Raw genomic sequence first — 21,574 nt, 5'->3', positions numbered from 1 at the left:
CATTTGCAGTTCACTCTCTATGTTTATACAAAGTGATTGAGATACTGTCACATTTGAACGTTTATCAGAAGAGTTATTGAGACCGGAAGTGCGAATCTGTGAAGATCTTTCTAATTTTACAAGTCCTCTGAGTCCTGGACTCTGATTCGTTGACTTCCCCCACCCCTTGTTCCATTATCGGACACAGAACAGTTTTGAAACAAATGTCTCGTAAGGAATATGTCAAAAGTCCGAGCGCAGTTGTAGCGCGCTCGTGATTCACAGCAGCAGATTCACGCAAACGCGGCAGCAGATTTGAGCAGTTGTAATCACAGATTTGAGGTCGTAACGCTAAAGGAACACATGCAAATGGGAAATTGTCACATTTTTATCTTCATACATAAACTTAGAAATGAAAGAAAATGATTATCGATTATCGAATTTAAATGAACCTCCTGATCTCCCAAAGTCTGTTTCAACTCCTCCCTAAAATCCACTCCGTTTTTTACATTTCTCCCTACTTGGTCCTATACTGTTGTCTTTTTTTATTCAATTTTTTGATGCCCTGCGAAAGTGGGGCTTTCTAATTTGTCGAAATCAAATTGTGACATGTACCTAAAATGGTTTTATGGGATTGCCATGACCTATTTCTCATATTTCTGGACTTCTGCAGGGCACAGGTGGCTTGCAGGATCTCTGCAGCCCGTTGATGAAGCCATCCCTATCTCTGCAGCTGGCCTCTTCAATACTTTCTTCCTCCACGTAACACAATATCTCTATGTCTGAGTGACGCTTCCATCTGAGGAGGCGCTCTTTTTGGCATTTCAACGTTGTTATGCTAATATAACAGACTATTTTCATCTTTGTTTAATGTTGAAACAGGACGTTTCATCTGGAGGAGGGAACACGTGTTAACAATTTTTACCTGTCATGTGTGCGCATGACAGGTAACTTAAGGTGACGATGGGACTTTTGGGTATGTGAATGAAAAGGAAACTAAAGTTGTGGTCCTCTTCACCCAAAAGTGGTTCTGAGCTCCTTATTTTACAAATGAAACTCCACTTTACCGCCACCAAACCCCGGAAAGCTGGCTACACTAACAAGATTCTGATTTTAAGTCACCAAAAGGTTCCAAATTTCTTTGTTTTTGAAACCTATCCGGATATAAACCTTCACAAAAAGCTCCACATCTTTCATCTTCAAGCTAGGCTCTAATTAACAGATAACTTTGGCGATTTTTCCTCGTTATTCGATGGCTTTTTTCTCGTAAATTTAATAGTCACAATAAAAAAAATTGTTTGTAAACTGGCCCTAAAACTCCCTCGTACTTTCTTAAATAAAAGAGGCTTTTTTTGAAACAATTTATAAAGAACTTAAAATGAAACTTAAAATAAAATTCAAGATAGTTTATACCCTTTGTGTAAAAACCAAGAAACATATTTTTTTCCTTTATTTACACAAAATAACATTCAATTTAATTTTATGTTCTAAAACAAACATATATTTAAACCCTCAAAAAATGTAGTTGTTTTTGGAAAATGCTTTATTGTGTTTTTTTAAACTGATACCCACATGTTTTGTTTTCATAAAAAATGACTTACATTTATTTTGTGAACCCTTACAAAAATTAAAAAGCAGCATAAGCTTTTTACTCTTATTATTTATCTGTTCATGAAAACTAATGCCCTATTTCCTTTTTATTTATTTATTTTGTCATTTGGATATTGATGTTTGCTGCTTTGGTCTTACATTTCTTTCTTCTCTGGGAGGTTAAAGTTGCCATGGTTCACGATTTTGAGTTACTTAATGCTGTGTGACTTGTAACCCTTGTGCTATCCTAGACACGTCAACATTGGGAGTTGGGTTATCTAGACCCACTAGACCAGTGTTTTTCAACCTTTTTTGAGCCATGGCACACTTTAACCTTGACAAAAATCCCGCGGCACACCAGCATCCAAAAAAATAGATTAAAAAAAAAAGATCAGTCTGTATTGATCTACAGCCGCTCTGCAATCTCACATGCATTTTTGTGATAATTGTTGCAGAAAACGCTGGAAGCTGCAGCTGTTTTTTCTAAAAGATGTATTAAAAATTACGTCAAAAGATTCAAAAACTGTTTGATGTGTGTTCGTTGTTTTAAGATGTTAAGAGGAGAGACTCATTGTGCGCTAAGACAGTCACTTTACTGCATCATGGGAGATGTAGTGCCCGTAATCCGCCGACCGCAGAAAGACCAGCGTCTTTGAGCTTCATGGTCTTGTTTACTTGTTCCAGTCTGATACCAGATTCTGTGGAAAGCTCCACCGCTAAAGACGAGCTTTAGCTGGTATTTTTGTTAAAACAGAGAGACTTTTTTGCGCTAAATCGAAACAAGGAAGTGAATACTTTAACCACTTCTGATTGGTCAGACTGATGACATGTGATTAAGCATTCAAGAATGATTGGTGCAGACAGTTAAAGGGGCGGGACTTTTCCTTACACAGTTATAGCTGCAGCTAAATCGCGGTATCCCGTTATTCTTATCAAAATGTCTTTATATGATTCTATTAAACACAAAGAAAAAATAATTTTATGATATTTCATATTTTTAACTTCTCAGTGTTTTATCAGGGCCTGTTTGGATGAACAAAGAGCTGATTTCCTGGAGATGGTAATTGCTTTTAGATCAGTTAATGAGGGCAATTTCTCACGGCACACTTGACCATCTCTCACGGCACACTAGTGTGCCGCGGCACACTGGTTGAAAAACACTGCACTAGACAGTGCGCTGAACCTTTTTTCTTCAATGATTTGTGATCTTCACTGGTGTCCATGGATTACATGAAATCTTTCCACCTTTATCCACCTTTGTCATGGTAGGCAGAACACGTCAATGTAAGGGTGGGGTCATCTAAGATAGCACAAGGGTTAATGTGTCAATGAAAGACTACAGATTTGGTGAAAAACTTTTTTATTTTTTTGACGCCCTCTAGTGGTCATTTCAAATTTTATCTGCCACTGCTTGATCCCAACCATCTTAAAAAGAACAAAAGTTTTTTCAAAAGTACGCCTGCTCAAATGAGAGCAGTTTTAGCCCGTCTCATTTAGAAGAAAACAATATGCGCATGACACAAATTAACGACACACGCACTTTATATCATGCCATATAATGTTTTTATTTTGACAAAGTAAGGAAGTCCCGCAGAAGCAGGGCATCAAAAAATTGAGTAAAACTCTTGTTGTTCCTCCCCACGGAAATCTTTAGTAAAAGGCGAAAGATTTATACGATCTGAAGAGAAACAAGAGTGCTGACGTTGAAGCGTTTACGTGACTGTCTTCATTCACGGCCATACAACTTTAAGTAATGGTGCTTAAACAGGTAAGACAAAGAAGGCCAATAAAATGATAGAATAATATTTAAACGTCAAACGTTAACATAACCCAGTCTGTTTAGAAATGAAAAATGTAAAAGTATACTAATGTTAAATCAAGATCAACATCCACCACAAGGCATGATGGGATATCGTGCAGTTTCCGGGTTCATACAAAAACCGCGTTTAACAAAGCACACATTAGTTGAAGGCAAATACATCTTGTGGATAAAAAAAGGATGTATGATTTACTCCTCCTTTCACTTTTACTTTAATTACGTTTCGACAACTTCTGAAGAAATCCCCCCTCTGGTTGAGGTGACAAGTTTAATATTTGCAAGAAAAAAAAAATCCCAAAAACGTTTTCTAACTTTACATGTCTGAACCATCAATATAAGGTTGACAAAAACAATTGTTTTAGTCAGGAATATTTTCTAAATGATACAGAGAACGTGACAAAACCATATGAACTAAACGTTTCGGAAAGGATCGTGGTGCGTTAAATGTTCAAAAAGAAAATCGTAAAAAATGCATTCATTTCAGCAGTGGTATTTTCAAACGCAGTTATTGCTCGCACGTGTTTTATATCCGTCTGCTTAAATGTTCTTTTACAATAAATCCGCAATTTTACAGAATCAACTCCTAAGAAATAATTTCTCCGATAGATCATACCTACAAAATGATCCATTTTCCATTCTTACGTATGGTCTTTGAACGCTGCGTGACCGTCCCGGAAAAATAAACATCATGGATCGGGGAGTGGGTTGAATTTGAACGATTGACTTTATAGAAGACTCTATAACTAATTTAGAGTTACAGTATATTGTGATATATAGTTGTTGTGTATCTACAGTCAATGCTGTGAACCAGTCTACAACTAAGCCTAAAACAGCATTTTCTATAGTGGAATTATTCGGATACTTTCAACAAAAACTAACATAGAAACATATTAAAATGACAACAGAGAAGAAACAGGAGGATTAATGCCTTCCTTCTGTCTGTATTTTTTAAAAACATGTTTTAAATGAAACTGAACTTTAGCTTCACATAATAAAGATGATAGGACAGAACTTTTCAACTGTCAAATAAGTATTTAGAGCTCCTGGAGAGAACATACAAAACAACACAGTTTTTTGTTGTTTTTTTTAGTGACAAAAAGATGAAGTGAAATGATGATTGATGAAGACAAACCCTGGTTGTTTGAATTATCATCTGTTAGAATGAGATATTTATGTATATATTTTATAATCTTTCATATTTTTATCCACTCAGCGTGAAACCTGGACCTGTTTAGATGAACAGAGCAGAAATCCTGCTAAAAAAAATAATGTTTTTCACACCAAATACGTGAAACTGAATAATTAAAAATAAAAGAGGTGGAGGTTTGCTCTGGAAAGAAGAGGCATGAAGGTCAGTCGTAGTAAGACAGAATACATGTGTCTGAACGAGAGGGATCAAGGTAGAAGCGTTAGGTTACAGGGGGCTGAGGTGAAGAAAGTACTTGGGGTCAACAGTTCAGTGTGATGGGGATTGTGGAAAAGAGGTGAAGAGGCGAGTGCAGGCAGGTTGGAGCGGGTGGAGGAAAGTGTCAGGAGTGTTGTGTGACAGAAGAGTGCCAGCAAGACTCAAAGGAAAGGTGTACAAGACAGTGGTGAGACCAGCTCTGCTCTATGGGTTAGAGACGGTAGCAGTGAGACAGAGACAAGAGGCTGAGATGGAGGTAGCGGAGATGAAGATGTTGAGGTTCTCCTTAGGAGTGACCAGGTTAGACAGGATAAGGAACGAGTACATCAGAGGGACGGCTCATGTTGCCTGTGTTAGCGACAAAGTCAGAGAAGCCAGACTGAGATGGTTTGGACATGTTCAGAGGAGGGATAGTGGATATATTGGTAGAAGGATGTTGGAGATGGAGCTGCCTGGCCGGAGGGCAAGAGGACGGCCAAAGAGGAGATACATGGATGTCTTAACAGAGGACATGAAGTTGGCTGGTGTTAGGGTAGAAGATGTCCATGATAGAGTGAGGTGGAGGACGATGATTCGCTGTGGCGACCCCTGATGGGAAAAGCCGAAAGAGAAAGAAGAAATATATAAAATTACCCATGGCACACCTGATGATCTTTCACAGCACATTAGTGTACTGTTAACTAAACTTGCTTGCCAAAATACAATTAGTCCACAATAGAAAATGCATAATTTATTCATAAATGATTACATTATTGTCACATTTTTTAAAGCATGCTTTACTTTGGTTTGCAAGCCAGACTTTGTTGTCTATGTTCCTTTGAGCCTGTAAGCAACATTTTCAAATCTCTGAAGACATTTCAGAGCAGGTTCTGCATCCTTAGAGTGCTAATGTTCTTTTTGCGTGTCTAATAACATCTTTTTCCGCCTTTGTTTCCCTTTTTCAGATCTTTGATGCAGCTTAATTATCTTCCTGTTATGGAGGCTCTTCCACAAGTCTTTCTCCAGAATGTAGTCATGGTTCGCGAAGAAAGTGACCTTGGTTTTTAGGTCTCTTTCAACATAGTAGTTGGAGTATTCACTGTAGTCTTCAGTCATGAATCCATATGCGCTCACCTGAGGATAACAGAAACAGAGAAAACAGTTTAAAGATGTTGTAATGAAGGCACACTTTGGCATCTGGATTAAGTGAAACAAAGCAAAGGCTTACTGTATCACATGTATGCAGAGCCAGAAAGAGCGTAAAGGCTCCATTAGTTGGTCTGAAAATCGCCCAGAATGAATCATTTAGACTCTTTGAAGGTAAGAATCTGTGGGGAATAAAACAGTCTCAAAAGGTATTCAAACTGCAGTCTGTTGCCTCTCGTGTCACTCACGTGGAAATAACTGGGTCATCAGAAACAGGCCTAATACAAAATTATTTCATTGATTAATATTTTCAGCCACCTTGATCCTTTTGCTTTGCTGTCCCTCTTTTACTAACCATTGTTTACATCGTTTGCAGTCAAAGGAAAAGGAAGCTAACAAACACTGAGGGAGCTACATGAGTAATTATCTGCTCTAACTATTAAAAAATTAAACTATTTTAAATTCATGCTACTTGATTGATTATTTAGATTTTTGTGCTCCTGGGGGGAAAAAAACCCTCAAGAGGTCAGAATCATTGACTGTACATGAGAACTGGACTGAGCCCCTCCCTTTGACGTTCCATGAATGGAAGTAGCCGCTGGTCCCAAAAAGCAAAAAATCCCATTAACTTTTATTGAGAAATCAACAGCTATTAATTATTCAGTCATTCTAATTGTCAGAATAATCATTGATAATTTGTCAGGAGTTATTCTAAGTTTAAAGCGGCTAATCAGATGCCTTAATAAAAGTATGTGGTCCCACGTTGAAAATTCAAAATGTTTGATTGACAGATTCACCCGAGCCCGCTTTCAGTGGCAGGGATGCAGATTTTTAACAAGCTTCCTCCTGATTGTTGAGAGCAGCTGCCATAGAAATGTTGACTCAGACCGACTAATCACCGCTTACTGACATCGTCTGGTTTCAACATGGCGAGGTCCGCATTCTGAATTGAATTAAATTTTTTGGAACCGGAAATTAGTCATTTTCTATGGGTGATGATGTCACACTCAGTACAGTTCTCTCATACAGTCTATGGTTAAACTTTTTTGCAGCAAGTACCTGAACTACAGTAGAACGCTACATAAGCTTTAGCCGGAAATAAAATAGGTAAAGTATTTGTTGATGTAATTTCAGAGTAACACCAATGTTGGAGTATAAATGGAACCACAGTTGGTCTCTTGTCTAAAGGAGCTACGAGACATGTAATGAGCATGCAGCTCAAGGACCATGCCTTAAGAGTCGGATTCCTAAATTGGTTTTGACTTTTGTGTTTGATACAACTGCAAGTAGGACTTAAGTCATGTTTCTGCTACTTGTAAAGATTCATGTCATATTTGACTTGTTTTTTTAAAAGATTTTTCTGGTTCCTTTGACCATTAATCACATAGAATAAAAACATCCTTATTACAGAAAACAGGGGAAGACCCTCCATAATTTTTGCTAATCACGGACCTTGGGATCTAAATGCTTTTCATGTTGTTATCTTGACCAGATTTGATAAAAACATATTACTTATCAGTTGAACATAAACTGTGATTTGTGGTACTCCTGAGTGACAATTGATATCATTCATCCATCTATCTATCCATTGTTTGGGGGGGTCATGGGGGTTGCTGGAGCCTAACCTGGCTACTATTGAGCAAAGGTGGGGGTACACACTGGACAGGAGGCAGTCTGTCAGAGGGAACACAATCATGCCCACATGCACTCTTCAGAGTAATCAAATAACCTGGAGAAAACTCACTCATGAACAGAGAGAACATGGAAACTCCACACAGAAAGGTTGGATTTGAACCACTGCCTTTTTGCTGGGAGGTAAGAGCATTAACCACTGCTCCATCGTGCAGCCCAAGGAGTAATACCATAAATAGAAAAATGTAGTCCAGTTCCAGTTCTCAGAATTGTGAAAGTGCCCAACCTGTTCCGTACATAACGGAGGAAATCCTGGTGCAGAACATAGAAGCGGCTTTCATTGTACTGTCCTGAGTAAAAAGTCCTTGGGCTGGAGAGTTAAACACAAAAGACAAGGAATAAAAAATACAAGATACATAAACAAAGCAAAGTGTAACTCACTGCTTTTAAAAAATGAATTCTGATGTTTTCAAAAAGCATGCAATTTGAAACAAGCAGAACTGTAATAAATTAAATGCTGCTTAGAATAAAGAAAGAGAAGTTTTTGCCTGCAGAATAGTAAATAAGAGACTTTATAAACACTATGAACCATCTTGAGTAAGATGGCAACATGAAACACTAATAAAAGTGGAAACAAAGAATGCAAATTGGAAAGTAAAATAACCCTAGCGCCTGTTTGAAGAGTATTTATTATATAAACTGAAGTGTATAGAAAGGAAAGCAATTAAACTGGAGGAAAAATAGCTGCATACTTGTGGTGCCTGATAACTTGCATATTATTTTGTTTGATGGAATAAACTGAACCATAAGCAAGAGATCCACAGGAAAACATTTTAGGTTGGAAGATTCAGTTAAACAAGCTCAAAGAAAGTGAAAACCGCAGCAGCAACACATGCAAACTGAACACAACGTGTACATCCTTGAATCTTAGTGAAATGGAGCTTTCCAGTTGTTCAAAGGAAGGATTTTTGAGCCATTAGCATTGAACTCACTCTCTGTTGCGATTCTCTCCAGAAGAGACTTGTTCTCCTTTGAGAAGACCCTCAAGCCACTGGAAATCCCTCATTCCCTCAGGGATCATCACATATTTTATATTCTGTCAGAGAGCAGAGGAGCAAAAAACGAAACTGCAGTTGTGTGAGACGGATTGACAAATGGTCGCAGTTACTGTTGCAGCTCCAGTACCTGATCATGTGGGGCTGCAGTGTATCCATACTTCTGGAAAAACCGCAGAGCTGCAATCATGGAGTGGGACGTGTGCACATACACGGATGTTCTGTTTCCAACATCTTCCTCATAACCTTTGGTGACTGCAGCATTCATCCTGTAAATCATAGAGTGACTTTTTAGATGTTTGTGGTTGGATTTCATTAGGTTTTATGTTAGAATTATAGTAGATGAAGATGCCAACACCGTCTGCACAATCCAGAGTAACAGTCTGCAACTGAAGTCAATGTGTTTGCCCCCCGGGGGAGCCATTTTCATTGTTGCTGACTCTAGTTGAAATGCTAGTAAGATTCTCCCTGTTTGAATGTGGTAGTTTTGGTCATTAGAGCGATGTGAGGCCCCCTCTTTGAATGTCAAAACACCAATTATGGGTGGAGTACAAAATTATCCAATTTTTCCATGATTACCCAGCTCTTTTTGCAGGGGTGAGAGTTGAGTCATCTTTTCAGGTTGAAATTTTAATCTTGACTTTTCAGCCAATTCTCACAGGCATGGATGGTGCCATTGTGTGAGGAGGTACTTGACAATAAATAAATAAATAAGGGAGCCCCCAAACATGATTTTATCATTTATCCCGCTATAATAAATAATGTCACACTGACAAGCATATGAAAAACATTGAAACCTTTCACTGCAGATGGAAAACTTTATCCTGATTGCTCTTTTTAGTAAGTTCAGTCACAGTTTTAAAAATCCCAGTTTTCATTCTCTGTGGTTTGATTGAAACCAATTAACTTTAAAACAAATTAAACATAGTTTTGCAAAAAGGGTACTGATCCTTTTTTATTTATGTTTTATTACCGTTTTTTTCGTTTTGTCATTGTATTTATTTTTGCCACTTAGGTTAATTAAACAAGCCCCCATTTTCTTACAAGCAGTGTATTAAGGTCTCTGTGTACGGGTGTGATGTGTATGTAGCCACACAAGAGATTAGAGAAACACAAAACAAAGACAAAGAACTTTAACTTTTATCCTGCCTTAATACTAAATTATTTGCATTTTTTAAAGCAATTATTCATTTGTGAGGTTTGATTATTTATTTATTTTTTGCGAATGTAATCATACTACAGAAATAATTTTGAAGCAATGACAAAAAAAAGCCAGAAAGTGGGCAAATATTCCTGTTGAAGTCTTCCCCAGCACCGACGGGAAGTAATGTGAACTCTACCGTTTGCTCATAAAAATGCTGGAAAATAACCTGCTAGTAAAATATGCTGTGGAGATATGTTCCAAAAACCTTTCAGATCAAACTGTAAATGGTCCATCGGGTTCAAAAGTGTGGGAGGAAAAACGTGTGACCACTTCTTTTTTTTAACTTCACATCTCTAATTTGATGTGAAAAACATTAAAGTAATATTTTATTGGTTTGATTTTTTTTTTTTTCAAATAAAGCTTTTTTTTTTACTTTTTATGTGCAGTATAGACTGTAGCTAGTCCTCACAGGAGTGGATCCACAAAAGCCAAAACTCAAGTTAAATACAATGTAAACTAAAATCTGAGTGTATTTCTGCATAAAACAGTCAGACAAAAATGGTAAATAAAACCCTCCAGAGTTTCTCCAGTTAATTGTTTTAATTATTTATTTGCCCATCTTTCTTACCTAAAAACATAATCGTGAGCGTCAATCTCGGCTCCCATTTTTGAGCCATTGAGGATTCCTCCGTTGGCCACAACAGCACACCTCACACAGCCATCAGATCCCGGTTTTGGAGAAAGCAGAGGCTCCTTTGGTTTTGGAATCAGCTTCACTGAAGCCATTATGTCTTGCAAGCAAAAGCAAACATATCTGATTAAGTTTCATGTCTGTTACTTTGCGTCCATATTTTGATTCATATAGTTTTGTTTTTGTCTGTGTTGTCAAATTAACTGTCTTTAAATCATGTCACCTAGGAACAAAATGGTAAAAACAATGCTGAACAGATCTCTGATTTCAATGTCCCATTTTATAAACTAGGCACATGGTTTCTTTTGATTGATTTTAGAGGTTTTAATGAACAGGGGATGATTTGTCATGAAGAATCATCTTAAATATGCAGCAGTTTTGTTATTCCACAAATATAGAATTTGCTAGTCAGCAATTTTGGACTTCTTAATCTTTCCATCCATCCATCAATCTGAATTCCTTACAGGGATTTGAACTGTAGGTTGTGTGGTGAGGGTGCTAACCACTACCCCACCGTTGCAACCCTTGACTTCTCTTTTGATACCTTCTTCCTAGCTGCTATAAACACAAAAATTACTTGTATTTCTTTTAATTTTTCATTTATTTATAGTAGCACTTTTAATGAGAGTTGTTTAAAAGCAATCACAGTTTTTCACATGTATTGATTTCTTTTCACATTTTAACTGTATTATGCTCTTTCGGGCTACAAAATGAATAAAACAGTTGGACTGAGAACAGAGAAGGTTATTTTTTCTCACAATTTTTCATTTTTAACATCTATGAAGCCCATTTGGTGGATAAAGCAAATCAGAAAAAAGTTCTCGAAAAGAAACTTAATGAGTGATGAGTTAATGAGTCACTTAATAAAGTGATATGTTACTTAATGTTTTAATGTTACAAACTGCAAAATTCTGTCCTACAAAAACAAACCTACCATCATACTTGTAGTCCATAAAACCAAAGGGATTGTTAAAATGAGACAGTCGGTTCCATTCAGTCATGCTGATTCTGTTTTTGTGCAGAAAAAGGCTTATGTTGGGAAGGAAAGCCTTTTGGAAGGCCTCATCTTTGGAGTTTCTCAGAGACTGAGCACATGTCTGAGTGGGATAAAGCATGACATAACAGCATGATGTGAGATTTATTTAGCGGAAAGAAAATGTAAAAACTCCAAAAACAACAGCTCAAGTGAAGACTACAAAAAAAATGCCAGAGAAATTCACAGAAAAATGGAAATCACACAATCTCCGTATTACTGAACGGACATTTGACAAGAACTCCGGAGTGCCAGAAGATTACACGTATTTATAACTCACAGTCAGTCTAGGAGGGGTGTCCTGGTTATAGGCATCTTCAAAATCCCACTGTGGAAGTTTGCTGAAGGATTTTCTGTAGATGATGGGAATGGGAGTCTCTGTCTGTGGAGGCATTGTCTTCTTGACCACATTCAGCATTCCTGAGCTGCTTTTGGAAGCAGTTTTTGCCTGACTTGCTGTGGTAAACACGTGCCGAGACGAGGTTGTGCTTTTCTTCTGCCATGAGATGACATCACTGCCAATCAGGTCACCATATCCCTTGGATCTATGTTTTTTAACGACAGAAGTCCAGCTGTTTTGGACAGTTTATAAAAGAGCAAATACAGGACCGTAGCTGAATCAATTCTGTGGATTTCTTGGAGAAAATTTGGACCCTTTTTTTTTTTCATTTTTACCTTTTACTTTGTCTGTTGCCACAAAGAAAAAAAACTTACCTGACGTTTTTCCCCAAATTTTCCATTGAAAAAATAAGGACGGAGAGGCTCAAAGACATCAACACAAGAAAAGAAAAAAGCCTGGCACTTCGAACTGCCATCGGGAAGAAGTTGTCTGTCCAGCCAAACAAATACAAGTCCTCCTCTACTGACTGCTGCTCAACAAAGGAGCTCTGCACCAGAAATGCCGATAGGTGAGTTACTTCGTGAGAGGTGAGTGTCCTAATTCATGCCCGATAGGCGTAATTAGTCAAGTCAAACAAAGAGTTCAGAGATGCAAGAGTAAACGGGGGCATCAGATCCTTTGACACAGAAGTGAGTGGGCAGGGCTTCAGCACCATTTACTCACACAATAAAACAGAACACTTACAATAATCTGGCTTCTTACACAACAAAAAAGGTGATGCAGACAGGTTTAATACAGACAGACATATGGTCCCACCTCTGTTGCATATTAACGGCTAAGTGCAGATGAGGGGGATGAAAAATTAAACCCAATCAAGTGCAGATTTTGTGCTCTTTACATCTGTACTGAATACTGCAAACTTTAACATAGTTGGTGTTCGATTTGTCCTTTTGGTGGTTTGGATCTGCCGAGGAGAGGCCAGAACGAGTCTCAGATGGAGTAAAGTCGGAGCTGCTCCTCCAAGTCTCCCTCAGATACGTCTCCAAATGTCTCTTTGTTGTCCTTCAGCAGTTTGAAGATGGCGGCCAGCTGCTCACGCTGCACCCTAAAAGAGACAAATATCAACTCTGAGAAGTGAAATGAACAAGATTCCAACTAGTTGTCAGAAACGTTAAAAAAATCCATATTTTAGAAAGATGTGAATACTTCTGATTGTGTGGAGTCAAGAGAAACAGAATCAACCAGAGTTTATAGTTACCAACCCCTTTACTTTACAGCCAAAAGAAATCGACATAATTGACATTTTTGGATTAACTTTAAGTTTTTAGTCTTACACACAGCAAAGATTACTTCACAGTTGTCTGAATTTGCATGTCTCTGTAGACTAAAGACATGACACATCACCCCATTTCTAATCCGAACCAGTTTTATAGTGAAACAGACTACCGGGGAAACATGCTCCAGCTTGACCTGTGAGCAGGACAAAAAAAAATCAGTGACTCAGTTTGCAAAAAGGTACAATGAAATCCCCAATTATAATTATATAGCAAATGTATGATTTGTTAAAACTATATTTAATTAATTCGAACTCTATTTTCTTTAAATTTTTTTGGCTTAACCTCCTCAGACCTGGCATCCACATGTATCACATTTTGGGGTTATATTTGAGCTATATTACACTGTTAAAAGGCACACCAAAGAAGAGCTCGGACCTTAAAAGTTTAAAAAATGTTCAGCAATTTTATTAATTTTTAAAAAACCTTTTCAAGCCTTTAATACATTTAGTAAAAAAAAAAAAAAATTTTCTTCACAAATGATTTTTTTTTGAAAGTGTAGAGGCATAAAGTACCCGTTTTCACATAGTGCCGTTATAAATTTAACGTATACTGTATAAAGATTAGAGTGCATATCTTGGCTGCCGATGCACACGCGTGTCCAAATCCTCAGAGAAAAATAAGGAGCTATGGTTTTAGGTTTTGCAGGGATAAACCGTGGCATTTCTTTGCTGTAGTTTTTAAACAGCCTTTGCATTGGAGAAAGTATTCACTTTGATAAACAGCAGGATTCAAGGTGAGCTTAGTGGTTTAAACGTAAAGTAAAGGTAAAACCTTAAGGGAAGCCTGCTGAGAAAAACATTTCATATAACACCAGCAGGACAAAAGTCCTAGGGGAGACAAAAAAATCAGAATATCTTTTATAAAATGTTTTAAAAAAGTGGAATTAACTAAATACATGTAAAAGATTTAGGGTTGTATAATAAAAAGCATTTGCTTTAAGATCATTCACATTTTTTTTAAAAAGCTTGATTTTTTTTGGAGGTATACTAGTTGAACAAAATTATGCAGAAAATAGCTTTGAGAGACGTAGAAAAAGTAAGGGAAACTAAAGGCCACAATCAAAACTTGAAGTTTTTTTTTCTTTCAAATATGCAAAATTTTCAGCTTTGGTAGAATTATTGTGATCAACATCCTTCTTGGAGCTTGCTTGGATGATAACTCAACACAGTCCACTGCTGCACCCAGAAATATAACTTGGAAATTTATTATTTAAGAAAGACGCATAAAAACAAGAGGGAAAAAAAAGGTCTTCTGTCAAAATGAATGAAAGTTTGAATAATACAAATAAAAGAAAAGCTCAAAATGAGGAAAAGGGTAAGGCTAGTACAAAGGTGCAGCAGTTTTATTTTTAGTGGAGATTCTGCAAGACAGGCGCTGGGATAAAGACTATGGGTTTTCCCCAAAAAGTCTGAGGTTACCTCACAGAACAAAGACAAACCACATTCTGCCAGACTGTTTGGCATTTAACACGCCCAGGAGCAAGCATGAGACAAATCCACACACACACACACAAGAAGTTCTAACTGCCTCTAAGATACGCTTGTTTCTGTAAAATTAAAAAGTTAATGGAAATCCTGTAGGAAACAAATGCATGTATATACAGAGCTAAAAATCCTAATCAAGCAAAAACTAATAAAAAAATATATGAACTCCCACACATGCATGGGATGGGCAAAATGGCGTAACTTCCCTCCCAATGTAATGGTCCACAAAAATCCACAATTAACTAAATAAATAAAACATTACAACAACAAAAATCAAAAACAAACAACCAATAAAAGACCCAAAAAAAAAAAAAGACAAAAAATTAAAGATATATGGACAGACATAAAAAGAAAAGAAAAAGTGTCCCGCTGCTGAAAGTTCTCTGTTTACATTCTATCCCAGTAGCCAAAGAAAACAAATCCAAAAGATCCTAAATCTAAAAATCCCCCAATATCAAAAGAAAAAAAAAATCTTAACTCTCCCAAGGCGGGAAAAATCCAAAGGGTGGCGTCAAGGAAGAGCATTTAACATTAAATGAATAAGACATGTTTATATATGGATATGACGATAGCATAGTTTTCTGGGCTCAGAGGAATACGACACCCCAGACTTTCAGTATAACAAACACCCCATGGAGGGGCTGGCTAAATCTGGGAATTTAGAAATGGACAAAGTGACATCATCCAAAAATGGAAAAAAGGAATGGAAGACAGAAAAGAAAAGAATAAAAAATGATTCCTATTTTGTCTTGAATTACCATTCTCATATAAGAAGAACCAAATGTGTCTTAAACTGTATTGAAGGAGCCTTTTTTTTTGTTATCTTTGGTTGATTTTCCACTGATCACATTTTTTAAAGTAACCTTCTTCAGGTGTTTAAAATGTACCTAAGTTCATCTCTTAACTGGATTTTTTTTCTTTTTAATGTCATCTTTTTTAAATCTGCTCTAATCTTGGGCTAATCTGGGGTAATTTAGGTAATTTTCAGATCATTTCCATCTCTGGATCCCTCGTCCTTCAGTTACAGTTGAAAGAATCTCAAGGTTCTTTCTTGCTCTGTAACCACACAGAAGTCTGTTGAGGAATCTTTTTAAAGATGTACCTAAAGAGTCTTTTCTATTTTATTCCTGGTCAAACCTCCCCAGCAGTATTAGAAAGTGCATCTTTCTCACTTAGTAAATGCCATAACAAAAGTGTTAGCAAGTGTTGAATTACTGGCATTAAATGTACCTGATGAAAATGGAATGACTGTGGGTATGTTTGATCATTCCATTGATTCAAATTCTTTCTGTGGTTCTTCCTGCTCTTGTTTTTTCCTCCTCTGGTCTTGATCCACCTCAACACTAAGTGTGTTTTCAAAAATGCTATTTTTCTTCTCAGTTTATAAATAATGGGGATATATTATTTACTTCCTATTTGCAATCTTCAACAGTTCCTCTTTCATTCAGCTGCTTGGAAGGGACGTTAGCTCCTTTAAGCCCCTTTTTTAGCTCTCTGAAGCCCCCTACTGGTAACAACAACAACAACAACCCAACAAACATGAGCTTTTATTAGTTGACTTTTCCACGGATGTTGGGTGCATTAAAAGTTTCAGATTCAGTCTTTGCTTGTCAGTTACGTCATTTTTTAAGATATTTTGTAAGTCCCGACATCCTCGTCTTCATCCCACTGACGTGTCATTTAAAGGTCTTCCATCAATTCACATGACATCATTGGTTTCAGCTTTTCCAACTTGTCCTTAAATGTCTAATGTTATGAACCCCATTTTAAATGAGTTTGCTTCTTGAAAAAATAAAAGTATTTTCAAAAATACATCATATGTAGTAGTTTTATTTAATTTATTTCTGATGAATTATATGATAGTTGAGTATTTTTTGGCGCCATATCTGACCAGTTTTCACATTTTCCATTTATTTACTTGCATGAAGGACTTATATCAATGCCCCCACCCTTTTTGTGGCACAACTAAGTCCTTAGAGAATGAACTAGCACAACTACTGAAGATGCAATCAACACCTGCTGACACACACCTGAGTCGCTCACGTCTAATGGGGGGAGTAAGAAGACAGCAAGGGCGAGGAAACGCAGCACTTCACCGTCACATTGGTCGCTTGATGGCCACATGGGGACAAAGAGCTGCTGACTCGAGGCGAATTATTCTGCTGTAAGTTTTGTCACGTCATGGCCACAAAGTGACTTTTCTGGGACAAATGGGTGAGAGTAACTCATACTTTACCACATTTTGCTGCTTTCTCAGGCTCACAGAGAGTTAAAGTTCGTGTTGAAATGAATCCTGCAAGGACGAGAGCAGGGTATATGCAAAAAGTATTACCGAAATATATTTATATTTACCCACCCTAACGCTCTGAGTGGTTCTTTTAAAGCTCATTGGTCAGTCCGCTAATGCTTGGCACAGACTCAATCTGGTCTTACTGGGGACAGCCTAAAGCCGAACGCTGAAGCAGAAGGTAAACGTGAACAAATGCTTACAGGCGTGTTATCAGACGCTCTGTCACAAGAAGTAACATTTTCCACAGAAATGCAGTGGAGACTTTTGTTCAGAAAGCCTTTTGTTCTCGTTTACACACAACAAAAACTGAATTTTAAACCTTGTTTAAAGAAAAATCGTCTTATTTTATATCTTGCAAAAAAATAAGCTCATCAAGAAAACATGTCTGGGTGCCAAGTTTTTATCTCAAAATAAGAATTCTTGGTAAGACCGTTTTTCTTAACCTATTGGCAGATTTTGTTCTTTGTGGCTTATTTAAAGAAAATGTGTCAGTGGGGTATGAATCAGGCGCCTGTTTTCACAGTGCACGCTGAGCACTATGTTAAAACCACATTTTGTCCCCCAATTTAAAAAAATGTCAATCCTCCCTCATAGTGATGCTTGTGCAGGGGTCGGCAACCTGTACCTCTCAAAGAGCCATTTGGATCAGTTTCCCACTGAGGAAAGCACAGGGAGCCGCAACACTAGGTGTGTTAGAAAAAATGTTTTTGCCTAGATATCGCAATAGTTCATTTGGCAATACTTGTATTGATTCGAAATGCTGTTAGGATATTTATTTATTTATTTTTATTCTTTATGAGCGTGAGGTTTCCTTTGATCTTTTGTCCATTTTCCACAACCTTGAATGGACTTTTCCGTCTGTCAAAACAAATTCACTTTGATGCAGAGTCGTTTCTATTTTTTTTTTCTCTTTAAATCCAGTAAACCCAATAAATTATATTATTTTATGGATGACAACTATTTTTATTAGGAAGCTGCTGTTAGTTTGTTGCGGGGTCTGGAATCCGAAGCGGTGAGTCTAAGCCCCGTCCCCGCCTCTCTCCCGCGTGCACGCCGTTCTACACAGACAGCGCAACAAATGGTCATCCTAGCAGCAAGGTGACAGGATAGTAGGCGCGCCCTAACGCAAATTTAATTCATTTTACGTGGTTTTTCTGGGGCGTTCATGTGTTCCCCTACGAGATCGCCACTGTCTGTCTTTCCAGAAAAACTTTCCATCCCATAACAGACTCTGGTCGGCGTTCACGGCTGCAGACACGCCCCCTCCGCAAGTTCACGCTGCTCTCTTCATCCTGTCTGCTCGCTCTACCTGACGGTGTTAAAGGCACCACGACAATCTTAGAACATGAGAGTTATTTTACAAAACCACAGAGAGCCGCAGCACAGGCATGAAAGAGCCGCATGCGGCTCTGGAGCCGCCGGTTGCCGACCCCTGTGCTTGTGGTTTAATCCTCTTAAAAAGCTGTCAAACCAAATTCCCTCTTGGGATGTCTGATGATAAATAGTGATTCTGCAGCAGAGAATAACAGTTTGCAGCTTAATCGTGTCTGTGGTTTGAACTGACCTCTGTTCTTCCTCCAGCTCCTCTTTGGACATCATCGTCTCTAAGTGGTGCGATCGGGCCTTTCCTGGGACATACTTCAATGTATCATGTCCATCTAAATCCAGCCTCTCTAGAATAACAAAAATAAATAAATAAATAAAATAAAGATTTTAAGTTATAAAATGAAAAATATGAATGATTTGAATATGTGGAAACATTTCACTGAAAAGTCTCTCAAAGCAGGTTGAGGAGCTCACCGTTGACTCCTGGGCTCTCTGTGGCTCTGTGGCTCTGTGGGTAAGAGAAAGCACACTTCAAGAGCTCTGAATCAGAGAGCCCAATGAACGAGGAGCGGCCTCGCCCCGAAGAGGCCTCTGATGAGGACGATACCTCAGAGATCATGTTCCTGGATCCAGGGCAGGGGACAGACAGGCTGGACGTTGAGGAAGAGTGCTCTGCCGTTGTTGCTTCGTCTTTGTGAAGGTGGGGTTGCTGTTGCTCGTCCTGTGAAAGGACAAAAGGCACAGATGACACTGCCATCGCATGGGTCCAACTTTAGACTTTCAGCTCCATCAGTTCTTGAGTCTAATTAAAAAAAACTTCTCTTGTGTAATTTAACCTCCTGACTACCAGAGAAAAAAAATCCAGTCAGAACCCGACCCCTTCACATTTGGTATAATTGAAACCCCCAAAATGTCCGTTAGATACAGAAAGGAGTTAATTCAGTAGTGGTACGCAGTGATTGGGAGCTTTTTTGCTCCCAAACTCAACAGCCTACAAGACTATGACTGGTGGTTGATGTTGGATATGTCTCCACTTCTTCCAAAAAAGCCTTAAAACTTATATTCACCACTTTTAGCAAAATGGAGCAGCATGCAATGGTTCAAAAAACATTTTGACTTCTAAAGTCTCCACCATGTAAATGTCCTGGAAATTATTCACTCATGGTCTGACCTGATGCTACCACTTGGTCCTTCCTTTCCTTTTGAAAGGTTTTAAGTTGTGAAATATTTTAGTTTACTTTTAGATTTACATGCCTAATACACTAACTCAACAAAGCATGCTGCAATTTTTTAAATGTAGCGCATCTGAATAGTGTGTGTTACGATTATAGTTGGAAAAACCAAATTATACAGAAAAGAATTAAACGCAGAATTTTGATTTTTTTTTTTTTTGTGCTAAATATGTGAAAGATATGTCAAATTTCCTTTTAATGCTAAAAACTCCATAGTTAGGTGAAAAGCAACTTAACATGGGTTAATTCTAACTCCATGGTTAAAAATGGACTAACTTATTTTGGGTTACTTTAACTCAGGAAAAAAAAATCAAACTCTTGGAAAGAATATATACATAACTTAGGTTAAAAGGAAACTACTATAACCTTCAAAATTATTTTTGCTCTAAAAAGTAACCCAAAAATCTAGGCCTGCCAACATGAATTACACAAGAACTGGATCATTGAAAATTGTGTAATTGTAAAGTATTTCTCTGTTTTGTGGGACTTTTGCCTCTGGTGTCTCTGAGTGAGGAGATTTACAGATTAAGGAGAGGTTTATGCTTGGAAACTCCTGTATTTGCGGACAGGCAGACCGGTAACTTACCGACAGCACAGACTTCACTACATCCCAGTGGTCGTGCGCGCTCCCGCTCATCTCGCTCCACACGTCCGCTTCTTCCTTCTTCGTCTCCTTCTCAGCTACATGGCCGTTCTGTTTCGGCCTGGACTGCGCTAATCCTCCGGCCCGACCGTGTCCGAAGTAACTCCGCGCATTTGCAAACTCCGCTGCAGGTGAGGAGCCCTTAAAAATGGACGTTGCGACCACAATGGCGAGCAGCGTGAAAATGACAGCCGATACAATGAAAGTCACATCCATGGTTTGAGTGTTCCGCTCCACCTGCGCTGCGCTGCGCTCCGTCACTCTCTCATCCTGCTGCGTGTGAAGCGATAATCCTCACCAAACATCATGGCTAATGGTCCGAGTACAAACAGCGCAGGGCAATCTCCTCTCCGCGTGGAGACGTCACATCCGCCGTCTGGACTGCACATGTGCGCTGGCACGGCGCGCTGCAACGTGCGAGGCTCAGACTCACAATGAGCACCGTTAATCTGATCAGAGACACACTGGGGGAGTCAAATGGTTTTTGACAGAACCCGTGTCCTGTCTGGTGGAGTCAGACCGGGTTTACTGTAAGCTGGGAGGAGAGTGTTCCCGCTGCAGGACAGGACGCACAGTCCAAACAGTCTGCGTAAAGATCCATGGCTGCTTCTGTGATCGGCTCAGGATACAAATCTTCTCCACGTTCTTCTACGCAGCAGCTTTCCTGACTGCCAAACGTTTTGTGCAAAAATATTTAAAAATACATTTACCATATTGGTGCAAAAGTGAGTTGTGATCAATTTGCGCACGTGCGTATTAACGCTGACAATGATCGGAAATTGTGTTTTATTTTAATTTTAGGCTACTTTATTTTATGATGAACACGTTCCAGCTCTACATACATGTAAAAACATTTTCCTCAAACAAAATAAAGAATGAATTTATTGCAGAATAACCAATAACATAAAATAAAATTGATGACGATCATTTTTTTCAATTTTAAATTGTTTTTTGTTCCTGAACAGTTGTTTGTTTTTGTTTTTGGTGTGAACTTCATTAGTTATTTCTGTATTTTGAAAAATTTGTAATGTTTTTTTACAGTTTACATGTTTTGCAGACCGCATGTTTTTTACACTTTTGCAGCTGTATTTATTTAATCTTTAATAAGAATCTCATTTTTGATCATTTTTCATAATAATTTTAGTAATATTTTTAATTATCTAATATAAATGTCATTTGTGATGTCCTTTATTGATGTTATATTATATAGATTATTTCTGAATGTCGTGTTGCTGCCACAGAAATGAAATTTCCCCATTGTGGGATTAATAAAGTCATCTATCTATCTATCTATCTATCTATCTATCTATCTATCTATCTATCTATCTATCTATCTATCTATCTATCTATCTATCTATCTATCTATCTATCTATCTATCTATCTATCTATCTATCTATCTATCTATCTATCTATCTATCTATCTATCTATCTATCTATCTATCTATCTA

General features: G+C 37.9%; 2 protein-coding genes and 1 non-coding gene across 5 annotated transcripts; all 3 read right to left on the bottom strand.

The window, feature by feature from the left end:
* Positions 1-3,153: 3,153 nt before the first annotated feature.
* Positions 3,154-3,267, bottom strand: LOC111946552 (U5 spliceosomal RNA). Its single transcript, XR_002872286.1, has one exon. It is a non-coding gene; the product is annotated as a U5 spliceosomal RNA (small nuclear RNA).
* A 2,271-nt stretch (positions 3,268-5,538) lies between these two features.
* On the bottom strand, positions 5,539-12,055 carry LOC101164026 (alpha-N-acetylgalactosaminide alpha-2,6-sialyltransferase 1-like). The gene is made up of 8 exons (XM_020700403.2): positions 11,754-12,055; positions 11,375-11,537; positions 10,378-10,540; positions 8,736-8,874; positions 8,543-8,646; positions 7,837-7,920; positions 6,001-6,100; positions 5,539-5,906 (listed from the first exon to the last, which is right to left on the bottom strand). The coding sequence occupies exons 1-8, from the start codon at positions 11,889-11,891 to the stop codon at positions 5,679-5,681; spliced, it is 1,119 nt and encodes a 372-aa protein (XP_020556062.2). The 5' UTR covers positions 11,892-12,055; the 3' UTR covers positions 5,539-5,678.
* Positions 12,056-12,503: 448 nt separating this feature from the next.
* mxra7 (matrix-remodelling associated 7) lies at positions 12,504-20,627 on the bottom strand. 3 transcript variants are annotated; one of them, XM_078937570.1, is made up of 6 exons: positions 20,363-20,627; positions 20,069-20,266; positions 18,858-18,971; positions 18,725-18,758; positions 18,489-18,597; positions 12,504-12,918 (listed from the first exon to the last, which is right to left on the bottom strand). In XM_078937570.1, the coding sequence occupies exons 2-6, from the start codon at positions 20,117-20,119 to the stop codon at positions 12,804-12,806; spliced, it is 423 nt and encodes a 140-aa protein (XP_078793696.1). In that variant the 5' UTR covers positions 20,120-20,266; positions 20,363-20,627; the 3' UTR covers positions 12,504-12,803. The 3 variants fall into 3 exon arrangements, with proteins under 3 accessions (XP_078793696.1, XP_011491672.1, XP_004085042.1); XM_011493370.4 differs by adding an exon at positions 16,871-16,927 and having other exon boundaries at positions 20,069-20,505; XM_004084994.5 differs by having other exon boundaries at positions 20,069-20,507.
* Positions 20,628-21,574: the final 947 nt, after the last annotated feature.

The sequence above is a fragment of the Oryzias latipes genome, chromosome 19 (assembly GCF_053564925.1).
Source record: "Oryzias latipes strain Hd-rR chromosome 19, Olatipes_Hd-rR_3.1".
NCBI classification, from domain to species: domain Eukaryota; kingdom Metazoa; phylum Chordata; class Actinopteri; order Beloniformes; family Adrianichthyidae; genus Oryzias; species Oryzias latipes.
Note: the sequence above shows the minus strand (reverse complement) of the source record. Positions and strands in the feature narration are given on the sequence as shown.